The 21,577-nt window shown below is 36.5% G+C and overlaps 1 protein-coding gene across 1 annotated transcript in view; it reads left to right on the top strand.

Moving 5' to 3' along the window:
* Window positions 1-750: 750 nt before the first annotated feature.
* Window positions 751-21,577, top strand: part of LOC129266310 (pleckstrin homology-like domain family B member 1) — a 39,025-nt gene continuing 18,198 nt past the window's right edge. The window contains exons 1-7 of the mRNA XM_064104110.1: window positions 751-757; window positions 1,022-1,201; window positions 1,633-3,437; window positions 4,604-4,735; window positions 12,538-12,675; window positions 17,246-17,530; window positions 20,805-20,915. Coding sequence (XP_063960180.1) covers window positions 751-757; window positions 1,022-1,201; window positions 1,633-3,437; window positions 4,604-4,735; window positions 12,538-12,675; window positions 17,246-17,530; window positions 20,805-20,915 — 2,658 coding nt within the window. The remainder of the gene's footprint in view (window positions 758-1,021; window positions 1,202-1,632; window positions 3,438-4,603; window positions 4,736-12,537; window positions 12,676-17,245; window positions 17,531-20,804; window positions 20,916-21,577) is intronic.

Genomic DNA, 21,577 nt, shown 5'->3' with positions numbered 1-21,577 from the left:
GTCTCAAGGAGTTTTTCTGAGACCCCAATTAGGACAAGTGAGTTTGCATATCAGTAATGTAAAATAATAATGAAAAAGCTCTTAAAGCATTTATATAATTTGAATCTTCATTTGACTATCAGTTCTTTTGTGAGTGGATTTTTTTTGTGTGGAAAGTATCAACAGAATTTACTGACTTCATGGAATGTCACTATAGTCGAAAATAAACAAATGGCAATTCTTTGATTGTCAATCTATCTGTCAGTTTGAACCTGCTATATTTTCTTTTTGGACATCCTTATAGGGACTATGGACACCATTCTCATAACCATTTCCTGTAACATTAGCTCTGAAAAATATTGCATTGGATCCTTTATCTTTTGAACGATCCTCTGCGCTCCTTCGATGACCAGAAGGTCCTCAAATCTTCCTTCTTCATCAGTTTCGCGCTCTTCATGTTCTGATAAAGATGATGTTCATCGGAGCAACAACCTTGATCGATCTCTGATTGGACCATGAGTCAGACGGAGTCAAATGTGAAGTCGAGGGCTTGTGCTAGGTTCTCACGAGAGTTTAATTTTGATTTAGCTGATGATTAGTGCTACTTTTTGAGGTTTAATATTTAAAGTTAAGATTCGTTGAAAGTTTTTCCAGTAAGCAATAGTGGAAGAAGTAGCCTCATTTTCTTGTCTGACTTTCTTGAACCATCTCAATAATAATCTGTCATTAATGGGTATAATGCTATCCACTTGGCTTACTTTCCTTGTTGCTATGCCTGGTAAGCTCTCATCTTGTCTAGAACAGCCTTTGTTTGAAAGTGTATAACATACTAATATTATGAAATTTGTTTCTTGTGATTCTGTCAGGAACCATGCAATGATATGGCAGCTCGGCTACAGCCACGGTAATAATATCTTACCAATACCATGCATATTATAGCAGTTGATTGTATGCATTTGGCAGCTGCACTGTATAGATGGACCAATTATCATCATTATAATGAATACTTGTATTTCTTTTCTGTTTCTTTTGTTCTCTCCAGGCAAGACTAGGATAGGAACCACTGAAGCCAGTGTGAAGCAAGACGTCCTCATCACTGGTAAAGATGTCCTACCAGAACACTGTTGTGTTGAAAACCTGAATGACACCGTAGTGCTTTACCCAATAGGAGCCTGCAGTGTCGATGGGGATAGGATCACCAGCCCTACTAAACTAACTCAAGGTGAACATCTCTTTCCTGCAGTAATATCTGGGGCCCATTTCATAATACCTTGTGACCTTACAAGTTTGAATTAGGTTTTAAAGCTACTGAAATCATTCCGTTTGATTGGCTGATGGTGAACTTGTTATTGAAATTGTGCATTTGTTTAGTCTTTGTGAAATGGGATCCTGATGAATTATTCAGATTTGATGCTTTTCAAATATAAACATCAAATATTAAAAGATTGATGATTTAAGATGAATTCAATTCAACTCAGCTTTAGTATATTCCATTCCATATCAAAGTAGTATTATCAACATGTATAATCCAAATAAAAATGTATAACAATAGTAAGATAAAATGATATCAGTAAAAATGGAAATTGACCGCTGTATAAAATCCTTGGGGCTCTCATTAAGTAACATTTTCTTTTGGATTCTCTTTTTCTTCAGGAGCCATGCTGTGCTTTGGCAAATCTTGCTTTTTTCGCTTCAACAACCCTTCAGAGGCCAAACAGCTTAAGCAGGGTCTCTGTGGAAGAAATGGCATCGACAATGGTGTCAGGACAACCTACGGCTCAGACGCACAAAATGGAAACCATCGGGAAAACGGGGAGACACACAACAGCGTTGGTTTCACAGAGGCTATGAAGCCATCAGGTCGTCCGGTGCATCTCAGGTTGAACAATACAAACAGTAACCACAATGCCATCCCAAAGAGCCCTCTAGAGGAGAGCATTGAGGCAGAACTGAGAGAGATAATGCGGCAGGTCTCTAACGACGAGGATCTGTTATCCGAGACGTATGTCAATAAGTATGCACTGTCTGAATCACCTGAGAAGCAAGATGAGAACGATTCAGTCTTCTCCCCCATTTCTGGCTTGTCAGCTAATCCGGATGTCTGGGCTGACACAGGACCGAATAGTAGTGGTACTACGATGTTTCCCTTTGGGAATCCCATGGACTTGCGTGAAACAGCAATATGCGATGATGAATTTGATGAAAATGATGGAACCAATGCTACTAATGACTACCAACCCCCTGTCAGTGCTATCAGGTCAAAGTTTGAGGACTCTTTGAGATACAGTGAAGGGGGATCATCGAAGAAGCTTCATGTTGGTGTTACGACGAGTCCCCGTGGGACCCTGGAACACAAGAGAGGACCTCATTCACCAAGCCGAGTCAAACTTGGTCAAAGCAGCCTGTATTCAAACAAAACTCCTCCAAAGAAGTCCGACCAAATGGATCGATCCTCAAGTGGATCAAGTCTAAGCTCGGCGTCATTGACCACAGTCACAAGTAATGCCACAGAACGAGAGTCATCTGGCTCCGAACAATCTGGAATAAGTTTAGCATCGAGTTCAAGTTCTGAAATCATTGGACAAAATATCGTGTTGACTTCTCAAAGTCAGTTGCATACTCCTTTACCTCAGTTATCTACACCTGTGCCAAACTCAAAAACGAATGGTGATGCAATTCTAAGGTTAAAGTCAGAATCTCCTCCAGAGGTAAAATCAGGGTTGTTACCACCAGAGCTCAGTAAACTTATCAATGAAGAAGAGCCACGGCATACGCTGATTCTAGATCCTGATGAGTTTGAGGATCCGGAGCAAAAGGAGCTCTGCATGCAACACAAGATGGCCGTTGAGGAGCGCAAGCAGGAGCAGAAGATGGCCACCTTGGAGCGGCTGCGCATGGAGGAAATCCTCAACATCTGCGCGGAATACGAGGAACAAATCAAACACGAGAAGACAAGTGGGAGACCAAGCGAAAGCGAGCTCAGTGACAGCACGATCGAGAGTGGCTCGTCAACGCCCAGAGATGTCCACACCCCAACCTTCCCTCTTGAAGAAAATCCTTCATTCCCAACAAATTTATCAGTACTTGAAACAAATATGGACGAAGTTGATTCAGTACCAGATGCCATCCCTGCCCAGGTAGCATCGGAGTCATCCACAGTATCCGCTTCATCGACATTGTCAGCGACGGATAATGAGCCTCCTAGGAGAGTTTGGTTTGAGAAGCTGAAAGACCCGGACAGTAACCCTCCTGCAGATGTAGTCGCCCCTGCTGTTAAAGTTGAAGAAGCCAGAGCAGTGGAGGCCAAAGTCGAGGAAGCCAAAGAGGAAATGTCCTCAGCGAATGAAGCAGCAACAGAGGACACCCGGAGTGGGGATGAAGGGTCGCCTCCACCTAAGCCACCCCGAAGCAGGTCCAGTCTGGATGGCATTGAGGATATGAAAGCTGGAGATGAGATGGTGAGTATGATGCATCAGCATCATTCCCTTGCATGGTCAGGTGACTCATCAGGTGATTTGTCACATGACTGCTCCATTGGTAGTTCACTGAGTGCATTGAACTTCCAGATCTATAACGTGGGTCCATGGAAAGAAAGCAAATTGTCAAAAGTCGGTGCCATAACAAGAATCCAGCTATCAAGGTTCTTTCGGTCTTTTCATTGCAGGATTCTGCATTCCCCTTTACTACGTCCCTGATGAAATGGAATGATTAGTAATGAAATGCTGCTCATAGCTTTCCTGCCGGAAAAACATAGCTCTGACTTTTGACAAGTTGCAGATTGCACATTCTAATTGATTGGAGCATGATTAGCCTTAAATGGATGCATGAAATTAATTTTCTTTTCTCTAATTTATTATTAGAAAGCATTGTGTTGTTTGGGGCAAATTCAGCTAATTTTCATCAGGTAAATGTGTTAGAAAATGTACATAGGGTTTTGATATTATTTATCCACTTGTTGCCAATTTACAAATATAGTAAAGCAGTAATTTGATTCCATTTTTACTTTTTGATGTTTACAATTTCTTGACTTTTTGTTATACTTGATTTCTGATATTTATTTTGTTTTGAACCCCCAAAGTTAATGTCTTCTTTCATGCTGCTTACCCACACAAATTTTCTCAGTTCCTATTCTTGCACTTAAGTACTTACAGTGAAAGTATGGAATCTTTGATTTCTTTCAAGCTTACTATTATTTTATGATGGGGAAGTAACATATGTGGAGGCTGATTTATGTTAGATTTCTATTTGGTATTGGGATATTCTCTCTTTGTTTTTATTTGTAATGTGATGTCCTTATGTTAAGCAAGAGTCCAAGTAATGTGTTTTTGATATGTTTTAAGTTCATTTAAGTTAATTTACTCTTTTATTAATTTGACTTTAATTTTCACTTTCACTAGATTTTGTTTTGTTTATCTTTTATTTTGATATGCATTTTCTTCTTATTCCCTCTTCTACATAAATGCTCTTACAACTTGCTTTCCCCCTCCCTGCCAATGCTGATGATGTTTCTACGGCTATTCCTCTAATCTCTCCACACCCCCTCTGATGCTCACCCTGCCCCATCTCCCATGTGATGCTGGCTATGTGAATGACTGTACCCACCCCCTTCTCTGGAAATACTCAGCTCAGTATGGATGAGATAAGTGTCGCCATGACAAAGCTGGAGGAGGCGAGGGTAATGACCATCAAGAAAATAGAACAGCTTGAGATCGACGTCGAAGAGTTAGAAGTGCAAGAAACGGAAACGTTGCAAGAGGTGTTTATCTTTTCATTTTGCTTCACTTTATTTATGTTAACCATTTAAATCCAATTTAATTCTTCAGATATGTATCGATCAGGTGTGATAATTGACATTTTGGGATCAAACTTCAACATCACCAAGTGAAAGATTTTGACCTAATATCCATTTGTTGTCCTCAGCATCAGTTGTTTACTTCCAATTGTGGCTAGGTTACAGAGACACACCTCAATGCGTAGTCAAATAATAACATCTGACATTTACAGCATCTTATATGTAAGAGTGACAACATGCTTGCTGTTTGCTCGGTTAGGGCAAAGCACAGGTGGAGTATTTAGGTAAAAAATTGTTTTTCATTTTTCATTTGAGAAAATATGTAAGTATTACCCTAGTTACCTGAAGTTATTCAAGCTCACCGGTCTCGAATTAAGCAGTATACCTATTGGTTTTCTTGGTAAGGTAGTGACCGGTTGTGCCATTCCCCATACTCCCCCCCCCCCCCCCCTTGAATTAGGAGATGTGTCATATCTACGTGTGAATGTCCAAGCTTTCAACTTTTCAGCTGGAAGGAAAAAAGGAAATAATTCCTATACCGCCAAACTTTAACTGTAAGGAAAGAGGCCATTAGAGCTTTATCATGCTTTTTCAGAGCATGTTTCAGCTATAACCAAGCAATATTTGGGCTATTTTAGGTATTTTGTAAGTTTGAAAAAACAGAAAATCTTGGAAAGATAAGGTCCACTTGTTCTTTATTGAATCATAATAGCCCTATAAAATCTGTATAGAAGAAAGACAGTTTAGAACAAAGTTACTCAAGTATGGTTTTCAGAGAATAATAATAATAATACTATAGGTATATTTACCCAGGGAAGCCACTTTACTTCTGAAAATTGTTCTCCCAACGGGCCCTGCGATTATTATTATACCTTGAGAATACCTTGCAACCAATTTTCTTACTTATAAGAAAATATATAAGTATATCAGGGAAGACTTAAGTCCATAGAAAAGAAGACCATTTTAGCCATCAGCATTTTATCTGGGCCAAGAACTTATCATCAAGCCCCTCTTAACTAGATAACCTTGCCAAAGCTCTTCCTGCCGCACGCCCAGGAAAGAGCCCGTTACGGCTTGTTAGACGGTTTGGAGTTGACCGTAAACGACACTCTCTCCAGAGAAAGCATGGAAGGAAGAGAGAGGAGAGGTCTGTTGAGTAAACCCTCAGTCACAACGGCAAAACTAGCCCCTGAGTGACCAAAGCTATTGGCCCGAATTCACAAAGGTGGTTTTGAAAACCCACGGTTGAATCCATGGTTTATGCATATTTCCTGTATAAATTACGCTTAATTTAGCGCGTATCGGGCGTGTGTATAAAAAATGTCCAATGCTGATGCATGCTTTTGTTACAGTACGCCTGTTTCCATGGTTATATACACTATTTTATTCATGAGTCCACTTTTTGAAGAGTGGACTCATTAATTCAAAACAGTGGACTTGTGAATAAAATAACATGGATAACCACGGCAACAGGCGTCAATTTGGCGCACTGTGACAAAAGCGCACATCAGCATTGGCCATTTTTAAATATATGCGGTAAAATAAGCGTAATTTATACAGGAAATCTGCATAAACCATGGAATCAACCATGGGTTTTCCAAACCACCTTTGTGAATTCGGGCCATTATGTCATTTCCAATGGCGTAACATCATTCATGTTGGATTCGTTGGTGTGACTGCTGCGTTAATTTTTATTGGAACATAAATTTTTGTTATGCAAGATGATTGGGCTTGGGAGGTGGTGTTGTTGACATTTCAGGGACAATATTTTTAAAGAGGACTAAAATTGATCCCAAATCTTCAAATTGGCAATGTTGATATTTCCCTATTATTGCAAAAAAAAACTTGAAATGATGTGACAAATCCTAATTGAAAATGTAAAAAAAGGAATATTTTAGAAATTTGAATTATTATTTTGATAGATGAAAGATAACTACCTGTTGCCTTATCAGATTTAAAATCCTTTCGTCAATTTTTATATTTTGGTTTTAAACACAGTGAATTTGTTGAACAAAATATATAGTAAGTTAGTTACCATTTGAAAAATAAGTGATTCATCTTGGTTTTATTGTAAACACATTTATGGCTTTCAAATCCTGCTGGTTCCTATATTTTTTTCTGACTTATCAAATAGATTTATCAATGCGATCTTATTTACTGGGTTGAAAGCCATAAATTGTCTTTACAATACAATGAAACTTCCCCAGAAAGCCTTTAAAATCTCATCTTGGTTTGTTTCCACGTTTGTTGATACTTGTGTTTACATAAAGCTAGCTTATGTGGACTTAAGTAATTGACTCAAATGAAAATCTAACCATTCTCTTTGTGTATCGTAAGCCTATGGGAATTAGACAATTCAGGTCTAAATTGCCGAGTAAATTGATGCAAGGAAATTAATATCTCATAAACTTGGTAAAGGAAAATGACTGTGTTGAACAAGAGAGGGCAGCATTGCACCCCAAAATTCAAAGGGAGTATTACACAAAACATCTTGTCAGCAATTACCACAGACTGATTTGCACATAGTCAATCAGAGACAAGGATTTCAGTAGGTTATAACAGATATCAGTGAAATTCTCCGACAAATCACTTCATGAAATGCTTGACTGGTCAATTTGTATGTTTCAAGATGTTGCTCTTGCTGAAGAAAAGTTATACCAGCCTGGGATTTAAACCTCTGACCCTTCGTCTCAAAGGCCCGAGTCCAAAGCACCAGACCACAGAGCTTCTATTCTTCTACCTGTTCCCTTGAATGGTGGTTGTTTGGATTATAGTTGTAGGGTTTGTAGTTTCAGGAATTAAAATCCTTGCAGATGCCAGGCTTTTTTTTTTAAAGAATGTTTATAGTCTCTTTGATTTTGGCTCGATGTGACATTACTCTGGACTCAGACATACCAAGTCTCATGCCTTAGGTGTGAGACTCCCGTCTTTGGGGCTCTTGCTCATACCCCCCAAAAAACCTTGTTCTCATGCCTGTATCACAGCCTATCCCCATATACAATTCACGCATTGTCTGTGGTCTCATTTTGAGTCACAAACAATCTCATGAATAGCTGGTCTTGAACTTGGCATCCCTGCACTCGTCATGGAATCAATTTATTTTTTATTTTTTTTGTCTTGTTTAAGTTAGACATACATACATCTAGTTGCTGGTTTTGAAAATAAAGTTGGATAAAATATTATTATGCAATGATAACTTCCATGTTAGCCTTGCTTAACAACCAATCACAATCAATCATGGTTTCCATGAGAGGTACCATCAATGGCAATATTCGGTTAGTTCAACTCAAATGGACCCGGCTCCACTAATACTCGGTGACAATTAAGATCCATGTGGAGTAGTTTATCTTTCAAATGTGAATAGGTCCATGCTTAAAGCTCAAGAAAATTAAGGAAGTTATTTGGATTAACCATCTGTTGTTTTTTTCCAAAATTTCACCCGTCTGAAAAGAAGGAGTAGATTCCAGTCTAGTACCCGAAGTGAATGCCTCTAAATCTTAGCGATTATACACCGAGCAAGGAGCTGTCTCGCACCCCCACAATTGTCTGATACTTCAACAAACGTGACTTCCATTTTTTTTTTTGTTACAAAACACCCCCACCCATATTTCAATTATTTCAAACTTTGTAATCTATTTGTAGCATTTCTGGAGATAGGCATTTGCATTTAGTAATATGTCATTTGATTAGATGTCATGATGTTGTGTCGGGGAGCTGCTGAAGTTAGCGACGGAAGTTTATCACCTCATTCCTGTACAATGCATGCAGTAGTTTGAAATGGTATCTTTAAAGAGAAAATCACTATTTTACAATAGTTTTTCGCCTTTCAGGATCAAGGGAAAATGGTTGGTGTTTTTTCTTTTATATCATCTGTTATTAAATGGGCTCTTTTTTTATTATTAATAAAACATAATTTAATACCCTATTGTATGAGACGTTAAAAAAGAATTTGAATACTATTACATGATATATGATATCAGAAAATTAAAGCATGGAGCAAACTAATTACAGATTTGCATAGACTTGACGTTCAAGCCAATAATATAGCACACACACACACATGTTTATATTTATAAATTCTAATTAATATATTTAATTTTATTATTCTTGTTCTTTATTTGGTAAATTAAGATTATACAAAGAATACGTAATCAAGAAAACAAAGAATTTATAATACTTAATAGATATTAACCACTGGAATGCCAGCGGCAGAAAAAGTCGACTTAACAAGCCTTCCACCCTTAATCGCAATCGTCGGCTAAAATCTGACTCTCTCTTTAAAACTCCTCGTGAGAACGCATCGCTCCCGTTCATGTTTTTGCGGAGAATACTTTAATCTCCTGCCTGCAGTTGTCTCCTTGCCGAAATCCCTTATGACTAATTGATTGATTCCAACGAGAAAAGTAGAAATTCAAGCCTGCCCTATTCTAAATGAGCACATCCTTTACATCAGCTTCAACCCTGTGCACTCACCGAGGTGTAAGCAAGGTTCCCCCGAAAAACCATCCGTTTCTCCGACATTTTTTGGCAATGAAATTGTGTCTTACCATGGGGTTTTGGACTAATTCATCAGCTTCTGCCAAACAATTGGTAAGCGCATCACTGTCTTTTTGCCCGGTTTTGTGATATTTTGGTTTGGATATATAGGAAGTAGGGTTGTTTTGTTTACATAGGCCTAGCTTGTTCTGATGAAATCATTAATACAGGATGACATTATTGGCCAGGATTAGTGGGTTTTCTGCATGTGTAGATGTATAAACAGTAGACACTGTACTTCATTGCTCAACTGGAAGCATTATTATAGACCATACTATACAAAATGATAACATCTTCTAGGTTGAATTTCCATAGGACTAGACGCATACATTTTTTAAGAAGAAACTCGAAAGCAAGGTTTGAAGTGACCAAGCTGGTAATGAGGGGTGCTTTTGCTTTTCCTAAAGTGAAATTGAAGAAGTTCTTGAACACTTTGGTGAATGTTTGCAAATTTTTAAAATTATTAGTAGAAAATGTAAAGTTTCTGTAAAAAAAATGTAAGTACCCTCCCCTTGCTGCTTACGGCCATGTTCAGTAATATTCAGTATTTTGATAAATGTTATGAGCATGGATCAGTCGGAACGCTATACAGCCCATGCCACTTCTGCTGGTAGGTATTTCAACGGCCGCCCTTTTTGCAAAATCATAGATACATGTATCTCGGTGAATAACGGACCACTAGTCTTCTCATAAGTTATAAGAATTTAGTATGTTTTGGGTTCTGATTTTGAGCAAAGTAACCTAAATATTGAAATTGATTTAGTTGAATAATTTTTAAAATGATCGTTATCATTACAAGCCTCAGGAGTTTGGTACCTTTTGGGAATGTCATTCTGAGCAAAGGAAACATTTTTTTCAACGACATTACAGTTGTGAGATTATTTGAAACTAATCAATATCTGGATATGTGTACCTGGAGCCTGCCTTACTCTCAGCATTTGCAATATTTGAAATTTGCAACAAAATTTGAAAGTTTGACCAAGAATGGGTTGATTTGTAAAGCACCTGTAAAAATGTGATAATTTAATGCAAATTAACACATCAAGGAAGTGAATGTTACATTACCGTCACACAAATATGAAAAGTGTTGGTTGGGATTTCCTGGCAACCAAACAATCAGTTATAAAATGCTTCCTCGTATTTCATATCAGATTTGTAAAAAATTACTAGGCTAGTACATTTAACAAAAATGAGAGTTTTTCCATAAAGAACTTCAGGAATCATATGAGACTAGAAGGTCTACATTAAAGGAATTGCTTCTTTTTTTTTTTTAGTTTTGTTTTCAGTCACATGTGCCAAGAAGGTTACATAATCATTACCGCTGACAAAATACCCTGGCCAAACGATTATCTTCCTTTTTAAATTGACAAAGAAGGAATAAATTCACATATCAGGTAGCATTTCATGAAAAGTTTATTCATTGATTTCCACCGACAGGTGTTATAAGCTACTGGGAATCCTTGCCTCTGATTGGCTAAAAGCAAATTATTCAGTGAAAGTCACTGACAAAACTTTTCGTGAAATGCTACCCTTCTTATTAAATAGATAACAACAGTTTTTGTTGAGGAAAAACTAATCAATCTCTACATATCTGGAGAGTGTTTCTCAAAGTTGTTACCTCTGACAATATATACAATATCCTTGGTTGTGATTGGCTGAGAAGCACTGGTCCCAGACTGCTACTATGGTAACAGAATCTGCCCTTAATCTTTTTAATGTCTTCATCATCTTGTATCCTCTTCTGGCACTTCATACATCAGAGCCAGGTTGAAGAAAGCTTACCATAATCATATCTCGGCCATGATGCCTTCAATGGAAGTTACCATAGGTTAAAAATTATGATATCTATATTAATTACTTTGGACCCTACACCGAAGTCTTGTCTTTCTGTTATTCCCAAAAATGTTTTGAGAATGAAACATTTTACCTTTTTTCGCCTTTCAAAGTTTTCACTTATGCAGTTGTTCAATGTATTCTATCTTTAGTATTATTATATAGAAGTATTGATGTATTTGCATTACTTTGCATACTCGATTCTATTTCCTTATTATTTGTCACTTTTCATCCTTTAAGATTTCTCTTTTTTCCACTTAGCTAAATGATTATTTTTGTATAATTTCTAGTTTATAAACTTTATCTATACTTTTGATTTATGTTTTTTAACTTTCTGTTTGTTCACTCTTTCTTTTTCTTTATCCCCTCCCATTGTCTTATCAAATATGTTGCTTCATGTTTATTTGTATGTTTGTTTATATCTGTGCTTTCGACACTTTTCCTACCCCGTTCTTTCCAATTCATTTGTTTGTCTGTTTGTTTATATCTGTATGTTCAACATACCCTATCCATTGTTCCATACCCTTTCCATCCCGACTAAATCATCATTGTTCAACTTTTTTTTAATCGCTTTCAATATTCCATTTTCATATTTTCTAACTTTAATGAACTCTTCATGTCTATCTTTTGCTATAATACTTTTCAAAATCACCCCTTGACTAATACTCGTTTCATATTACTCTTTCAATTTCTAACTTCTTTTCTCTCCATATTTAAATCATTCTATGTTTTTTGCTGTCTGTTATGCCTTCATTGCCACTAAAATTACTTTTTCTCTTTTTAATAATTTCTCCATTCCATTTAACTTTTCTCAAACTCATTTTCTTCATTTTTCCAATTCACATTCATCTAATTCATGCTGTTCATTTTTCATCAAATATGAACACATTTTTCTGAATATCTCCTTCCTATTTAACATTTTTGTGTTGTTCAAATGATTATCTTTGTTGTGAATTTATATTGAATTCGTTCCTAACCACACATTGTCGTAATAATTTCACTTTGTCATTGTCTTACTCTTAATTCTGCATATTTTTCTGATTTTTCTATTAATCATGTCTATCTATTGATATTTAATGTTTGCTTTACTTTAAACTTTGTTGTGACTTTTCTCCTTTCTAATTTATTGGCATGTTTCCAATACTTCAATATCTCATTCATCATATTTATGATATATATTCGACATGATGTGCATATCGTATGCATGTTGCATTTTATACACACCATCGACATTGCATGACATCACAATGACATCACCATGCATATATTTGCATATATTTACATATATTTATAATGATGTGCGCATGGCATCATGGAACCACCATCATACCTTCTGTGCAATTTGTGCCATCACTGTGTCCCTCCGTCTGACATGCCCAACAACACCCCTATTATAGTTGGAGTTGGAAGCGGCCCTCCTGGAGGGAGAACACAGAAGTGAGCTCAGTCAACTTCAAGAGAGGGAGGCCCATGTTAGCACCCTCAAACGCAAGAAGGATAAAATGTCATATGATGCCATAGAAAAACGCGAAAGGGTCTGTTTTTAAGAGATGTTTAAATTTGTGTTTAGATGTGTGCCTGAAACCATGTAGGTTGTATATGTAATTGACGTATTGACATCGTCATTGATACATTATTAATACCTTAATGAACGTATTTCTAAGTAGTCAGCCTAATCTAGACTTAGAAAGTATTTTATATTATCGTTCCCATTTTTGCCAAAAGTTGAGCATTTTCAAATTGTTTGTCAACAATCCATTAGTTATAGATATGTGCATGTCCTATTCATTTTCTAAGTTAAAATTGGCAATATTCAGTTTAAACTTCCTGATCAAGTTGGTTGATATTTTATTAATGTCAATCACTGGCCGAGCTGCTAGGTATTTGTCAAAATCCATTAGAAAAATGTAGTCCAAATTTGAAAGTATGATAACTTTTTTTTCTTTTACATCTGATTTTGATAATATCATCAAATCAGTGTGTTTGGATGAAATTGAAAAAATCTGTCATTAAATATGCAGTGTTTGAATAATGCCTGTACTGTGGCAGATACGGGATTACAAAACAGAGGGGGTGCAAACAGCAATTTTTAGAATGGGGGGAGATAACAATTTTCTTAGATTTTGTTATGTTCAATGGATGATGCTCAAAATACAGGGGAGGGGGTGCGCATCCTCTGGTGCCCCTGTCTGGATCTGCCACTGACACATATACAGTGCATGGTGAATCCAGGACTCCAAAACGAGGGGAGGGGGGGGAGATCCCAATTTTCTTAGATTTGGCTATGTTTTGTATATATCCAATTTGGATGCTCAAAATATAGGGGGGGGGGGTTTGCATGACCCCTTGCCCTTCTCGCCTTAATCCATCCCTGCCTGTGTCATATGAGATTTATTTAGCCCTAGTTTGTCTGGTCACCATAATAGCCCTAATTAAGGGGCAAGGAGAAACTAAGTTTGCTGCGAAACGTCCTATCTCATCATGTACAAGGTTCCTGTTGTTAGTTGTCAGTATTTGTTCCGTTCTTCTTGTTAAAACATCCTACAAGGATGATACCGTTTGGCGGTAGAAGGACTTATGTGATATAGTAGTTAATATGGAAATAAAATTCAAATAATAATATTTGGCTTTCTATGTTACGCTTAATACTTCAGAACAAGATCTCTATGAAAGCGCTTATATTACCTCAGTCTTTGGAATCTGGCTTGCCCTCACACAATAATCCTTTCTCCACTCCTTGGGGAACATAGAAAAAAAGAGATCCAAACTTGATTGCATGCATATTACATAGGCTTTCTCATCTTACCGAGTAACCATCAACACCTGTGTGGAGAGTGGTAAACTGTGGATTGACGCCTTGCCAAAGGATGTTAATGTGGCAGCGGTGGGATCAAACAATGTCACTCTGATTGCAAGGCAAGAGTCATTACCACTGCACCTTGATACTTCTATGCTGGGCTTTGTAGCAGGTCTATCAATGGATGCTGGATCCTACTACTCACGGTTCAGTATAAGAAGGGCCTGCCTTAACAGTGGTTGCATTTGATTCAAATTCAAATTTAATTAAAGGGATTGGAATTTAGATCATTCTCCGTCAGAATAAAAAAGCTACAGGACAAATTCAACTTAAGAGAAAATTTTAAGGATTAACATTGTCAGCTCAAAGATCCAACAGAATTTGATTAGCCCAAGTAATCTTTAGACCAAATGCCAGTGAGACAAAATAAAATCTGGACCAAAAGGGCTCGGCCTAAATGCAGATAGCCCGTCTTGAAAGTAGACCAAGTAGTCAGACCAATTAAGTGCCAGCGACACACAATAAAACCTAGAAAAAGGTTTTATCCTAAATGCAGGTAGCCCATCTTCATATGAGACTGAGTGGTTTTAGAACAAATGTGATTTTAAAGTTAACGTGTTTTTGCAGTATACTCCGATGTTTCCACATGACCTTTCTAGAAGTAACTAACAACCTTTTGCTTTTCAATGGCATCTGCCTAGTTATCTGTGGCTAAAGTTAGCCTGGCTCAGCACCCCCATGCAGTTTCTTGTGTAACTATCACACCCCCTAGGACGTGCCATCTCGTTATCTTCGGCTAAAGTTAGCCACGGAGAGCCCACACCGCCATTATTCATGTTCTAGCCTCCCTCGTGGCTCGGCTGGTGATCTGGTCCACCTCATACGCTCGGGACGTTACGGATTATAGCGTCCCTACATTGTTCAGTAGGCTACTGCATGGGATATTTCTGATTAGATTAAGCTCTCCTGTATTCTGTAAGCTTGTACAAGTGTCATACTTTGCTTGCATTGAGCTGCAATGAGGATATTTCAAATAAGAATAATCTCTTTATCCTTGATGCTTGTGTGAACATGATACTCTCCACTAGCATTAAATCTAGAGGAAAAACTGAAGCAACCAGTGTAGGCAAACCGTTTTAGGAAGGATATTTCATTTTTATATCAGAACAATGCTTCCAGTAGATCTTCTGAAGTCTTCAAGCGCTTGTTGCGAACAATACAATGGCTGGCAGGGATGTCTTGGATTATGATCCCCTTATGTCGTTGTGTTTTTTTTTGTAATGGATGCTTGTGTTCACACTGTATAATGAAGATGCAAGATACTAGATTCGGTATTATGAACAGGAGGCTCTATTGTGAACAAAATACTTCTGTTAGGAATTCTTACAAGGAATTATAAAGCAACACCTGATGCTAGTGTGAACACAATACTTTCATTAGAAATTTGTACAAAGAATTATCAAGCAACACCTGATGCTAGTGTGACCACAATACTTTAATTAGAAATTCGTCCAAGGAATTATAAAGTGACATCTGGTGCTTGTGTGAACACAATACTTTTATTAGGCATTCTTACAAGGAATTATAAAGTGACACCTGGAGCTTCTGAGAACATAATACTGTTTTGAGGAATTATTTTCTAGGAATTAGAAATTGGCATCATATTCAGGATAAACTTATCTTCATCATTTCACAAATTGGATGCTTGAGTAGATACAATATTCATTTGAGGATTTGAGATACCAAAATTGGGAATGATATTCTTCTGTGTTTTCTTTGAAATCATCGATCCTCTTGCAAGGAAAATTTTAGAATCGAGATACTGTCACAGCAGTCAATGTTTTACAAGAAAGGTAGGAATAATAGGCACTTATGTTCCAAATATTAGCATTTTGCACAGATTTATGTTAAAACTCTGGAATTATTTCATTAATTTAATAGTTATTCAGGATGTTTCCCATCTCATATGCTATGGGAGATGTTTGCATAATCATCACATGTTTGTTTGAAAATTGTTCTCTCTATTTATAAGGTGATGAAATCTTCATTTAATGCACACTGCTCACATGTTAATTGTCATGTGCCATTTGGAGACGGTTAATTTAGAGCTGCGGAATTCTATTCAAAACTTGTCTGTAGATGGGTGAAAACCTTGTGAGTTATTGGATTGTGATTGTGAAGCAGAAGGTCTCATGATGTCTGTCTATTTTAATCAACAGGCCAAAATTCAACTCTTTTAGATCTATTCATGGAAGAATCATTATCAGTTGATGCTATAAGACAGGTTTATTAGATTAATACAAAATGTTATTTTGATTAATTGAGTTGGTCTTTATATAAATTACATTAAACAGCTGATAAACATTCTGTTTAGGATTAGTATCAAATTTGAAATCTAGTCGGTACACGATAAATAGACTTCACAATCCTCATATAATGATAATATTCAAAAGAATGTGTTCAAAGTAACAGTTGGAGTAATATATGGTTATTCATAAACAATAATACTGGAAGTATTTTGCTGAAGCAGTCTGTGATGTATATAATCATGCATATGTTACATTGACCTTCTTGCATTCTAAAACACAGCGAGACATTCCTTCTCATTAAAATGGGAGTTCTAGTTGATGACTGTAGGGCGGAAATCCATTAAAGAATAAAAGGAGATTTCATGTGAAATTCTGGTGTTCATTGATTCTAACATATTTTCCCCTTTATTTTCATTATTTTAATTTGTCTGTTTGCTATAATCCCAGTGGATTTTGAATATGTAATTATGTTGCATGGTTCAATTTTGTGACTCAATGTTTTAGATCATTCTAATGTCCCAGTTACACCAACGAAACCAACTCATAACCAATCAATGATATGTAACTGGAAAAAGCATACTTTCTTTAGTCAATCTGGAGTCAGTTTCATTGGTGTGACTATAACCTTGTTTTGTCCTTTGTTATATATTTTGATGCTGAACAATCGTTTCTGTTATGTGAGCAGAAAAAAATATTTGATATGATTTCATTTCCATTGCAGTAATTAGTTGTACTTTTCTTGAATATGAACATTTTAACAGTCACTAAACGTTCTAAATTGGCAATGATTTGAAAATATTTTCCATCATCATCATGTGATTTACGAGCTGGTAAATATTTCATTAATTTTGTCAAATATAGCTCATTCTCATTCATAAATTGGATCCATTTTCTCCCAAAACTTGCAGAGAATGTGATGATAAGTGTAGAGAACAAAACGCTTAATTAGTAAGAAAGCTGTCTTCTTGTTAACATGCTTGATACCATCTTGTTTTACAGGAGCGTCAACGGGTGGAGGAAGCACGGCGACGCCTCCAAAGTTTGGAGCGGCAACATTTTGAGTTCAAGCAGAAGATTGAGACGTCGCCAAGGGAGGAGCAAGAAGAGCTCCTGTCCCTCGCCCGCAGAGACTCCATCCAACTCGACTCGGAGCGGAAGAAGTTTGAGGACCTGGAGTTCAGGCAGTTGGAGATCGAGGCAAGGATAGAGGAAGAGAAAGAGATCCTGGAGAAGAGGTTGTCTTTGGAGGAGGACGAAGAAGAGGAGAAAATGAAGAATGCTCAGGTGAGAATGGATGAATGAAATCTTGTCACTGATTTTCACTGAATAATTTGTTCTGAGCCAATCGGATACAAGGATTTCAGTAGCTTAAAACAGTTGTCAATGTAAATCATCAAGAGGAGGAGAAAATTGTAAATTGCCAATTTGTCTACTTACAACATAGTCTACACTCATTTAGTTTAATTGCCATTTCATCTATCAACATTTCGTCTATGACCATTTCCTCTAATAACCAGGTGGTCCTAATACCCATTTTCTTTTAGTTTTGCCCAATTAACACTTATCCAATTAGACCAAATGGTTTATGGACTAAATGACTATTGGACCAACTGGTTATTAGATGAAATGGTGAGTGGACGAATGGCAATTAGACCATGTGGATAGTGGACGAACCGATGGTAGACCAATTGATAGTAGACGAGTTGGCAATTGGACGAATTGGCATTGGACAAATCAGAAATAAACCGAGAAAATGAAGAATGCTTAGGTGGTTATGGAAGGATGGAGTGTTTGATGTTACAAATAGTGATTTCCATTGACTAATCTAAAATTATATCTTAATTGGCAAAAAATGCAATCTTTAGTTCCAATCAAATTGGGAATATATAACTTAAGGAGTTAGACATGTATGTACAGTAACTATATAGATAGCATTCCAGTTACACATATATGTCATATGTCGTTCACAGAGATCTTTGCCATTTAAAATCTTATAGCTGAAAAGGGGGGCAGTATTGTTGCCATTTTGAAAGACAAGAGGTAAACTTTACCCTCGAGATGAGAAGAGAATATGGCACTAGGAATTTAGCCTGTCATGAAGTTTTAAACAAACAAACAAACAAGAAAAGTAACATGACTATGGCAAAAGTACAAACATTATAGGAACTACACTTCCCTTTACATTAACAAGAAGAAATTCATCACGCAATGCTGACCCGAACTTGCACTTTACTCCTGTAAAATTAAAAACAGATTTACTACAGACAATGAGCAAATTGATGATTTGGGGTCGTCAGATGGTTAGGGATCAGATTCAGGAATAGACCAGCTGAGTAAGATATTTGTTGAATTTGTGCCAAAAGCAATACAAGCACCATTTATGATTTGATACAGACAAGTGCACTGACATTGGGTAACCATTTTCAGGATTTTGATTTGCCCATTACCGGAGAAGCTGTAAAGGAAACAAAAATCCAAGAAAAGAAGCAACCTTGTTTGAAAGAGTTAAATCAGAGGAACAATTTCAGACAAGTTTCATCAAAATCGGTTAAGAAATAAGCAAGTTAGGGACGTTCAAAAAGTCCTGTTGCACTTTCTATGGGGATCCTCAAATTGGCAAATTTGCTTCAAAATTGGCAATTTTGCTTCAAAATTGCTGATTTTGTGGACAACTCTCCATATTTTCTCCTCCTACCTTAACATAATGTGGTGTGAATTATATTTTCCCATGACATATGTTATGCTCAGATGAAGGCAAGATGAATTTTTGAAAGATAATGGGGAAAATCTGAAATTTTATGTACCAAACAAATGGAGAGTTGTCCACAAAATTTGCCATTCTAAAGCATGGTGTTGCCAATTGGAGGACCCCATAGAAAGTAGAAGACTCTTTAAACGTCTATGACTTGCTCATTTCTTAGCCGATTTTGATGAAACTTGTTTAAATTGTTCCTCCCATTTTACTCTTTCTTGTAAAATTGTTTCTCTTCTTGGGTTTTGGTTTCCTTTAATGTATGAATTGGTCACAGCATGGTATATATCATGTACAAATGTAGTTGTGGTGAAAATCTTAAAATTAGTAGGAACAAAGTTTGTAATCAACCATATGGTTGTATGTACAGTATAACTGAAATTCATGTGCTAAATTGGCTCTGGTAGACAATATGTAATTTGCTGAGACATTAGCAAAATAAGTATGACATCATTGGCTGAATTCCAATGGCCAATTAAGTTTTATCTTTGCAGGCACGTTTTGTTCAAAACACAGATTAGGAACCAGTCATTCTTTTATATTTGCAATCGATCACAACTCCTTGTATTTTATGGGGCACTGGCCATTCAGGAAGAGGAAGAATTCAAGGGGGTGGTTCACAAAGATTAAATTGTGACTAAAATTGCAATCCCCAGTTATAGGGGAGATTGGGGTGAGTTGGAACATTTTTGACAAAAATGGCTGTAAAATCCAAATAGAAATTATTCGAGAAACAATCAATATATCAGCTTAAAGGAGAATGAAACCCTTGAAACCAGCTGAATCCATATTAAAGAGAAAAATCAAAGAAACATATTGTTGAAAGTTTGAGGAAGATTGAATGAATAATAAGAAAGTTATGAGCATTTGAATATTGAGATCACTAATGCCATGTAGATCCTCCCATTGGCAATGCGACCAAGATCTGTGATGTCACACACGTACAACTCCCTCATTACTTTAGTACTTATTTCACGTATATTCTCACTTTTATAGAGTCTATCACAAGGTGAGGTGTTCTCTTTATGGGAGGACAAGTACAGAGGTTTCACAACATTATATCATTGATGAATCATTTGTCATATGATTAGAATGAGCAAAAAGAGATGTTTTGGGGTATATTTTCAGTGTCCAAAAGGGGAGAGTTGTTCATCTGTGACATCACAGATCTTGGTTGCATTGCCAATGGGAGGATCTCCATAGCATTAGTGATCTCGACATTCAAATGCTCATAACTCTTCTATTGTTAATCCTATTTTACTCAAACTTTTGTTGATCTTATTCTTTGATTTTTCTGCTTTCACAAAAGCTAACTTGCTCCAAGAGTTTCATTCTCCTTTAAAGCATATATCTAAGGGCTTCAAATGCATCAATAGACCGTTTCTCATGGGATGCACTAGACTGTGAATAAATCAATAAGATTGCTTATTATATACATGTATAATAATAATAATAATGTGACTTGTAAAGCGCCAAATCCACTCTGTAGAGTGCTCAGGGCTCATAAAGATCTACGAGTTATAAATTAAAAGAGTTTTCAGAAGATTTTCAACAGTCTCGATAGAGGTGCATCATGTTTATGTTGGAATTTAAACTTGACTATAGGGAGACTTCACTCATTGTAAAACACCCTCCCCCCCCCCCCGGGTATTTTCATATGTTAAGTCAAGTTACAATACAAAGCCCTGTCTCATACAGGTTTTTTTTTTAACAATATATATCATTATTCGAAGACCACTGTAATAGTAAAAAATACAACATTCAGATTCAACTATATATTTTTCCTTTTGTTTTTTTCTCTTCTAGGAGACAGTATATGACATCAACAAGCAGATGACTTATATCATCAGCGATGCAAAGAAACAAGCTGAAAACATTGAGAAGAAAAAAGTAGAGGCTATAGCTCACCTTGAAAAGGTAAAACCAACAAAAAGTGCGATTTTGAAGTCAAAATATAATTTACACCGATAGAAGTAGTTACAAATCTTTTTCTTTTTATATTGGGGGGGTGTTAATCCTTTCATAAGTAGCATAATGAAAGTCTTGAATCATTGAATCATTTGTTAAACAGAACTTAGAATTTTTAAATTGTGTGTAATTATCTCACGAACATTCTACTCTATACTTTTTCCTTTTTTCGAGACATGCTAGCAATACATTTTCATTCACTCATTGTTGCCTTTGAACAATTAAGATAACTGTTGGTAATTTGCAAAAAAAAATGTCCTTTGAACCAAATGAAATAATGACTGTGTGTGCTTCATCAAAGTTTCATCTAGTCACTCCTAACTAAGTGTCTGCTTTATAAGTTTTCCCGTTTCAGGCCGAATTTTGGCTTTGACATGCATCTAGTTAGATATACAGTTGCATCCTTTCTCGTTTCTATTTTAACTGTGATCCTAAACTCACAAAAGGTGCATTTCAAATACAATTTTTTCTTTAAAAAAAAATTCTGGGGAGGGATAAACACTGCATGAAATCTAACTTGGCTTTTAAATGACCTCATTTTGGTGTAACTTGTTTACAGTTTCATTGAGATCACAACTTACAAACACTACCCTTTCTTAAATTGCACGCTT

Source organism: Lytechinus pictus, chromosome 8, assembly GCF_037042905.1.
Source record: "Lytechinus pictus isolate F3 Inbred chromosome 8, Lp3.0, whole genome shotgun sequence".
NCBI lineage: Eukaryota > Metazoa > Echinodermata > Echinoidea > Temnopleuroida > Toxopneustidae > Lytechinus > Lytechinus pictus.
This window is presented reverse-complemented; position numbering and strand designations above follow the sequence as displayed.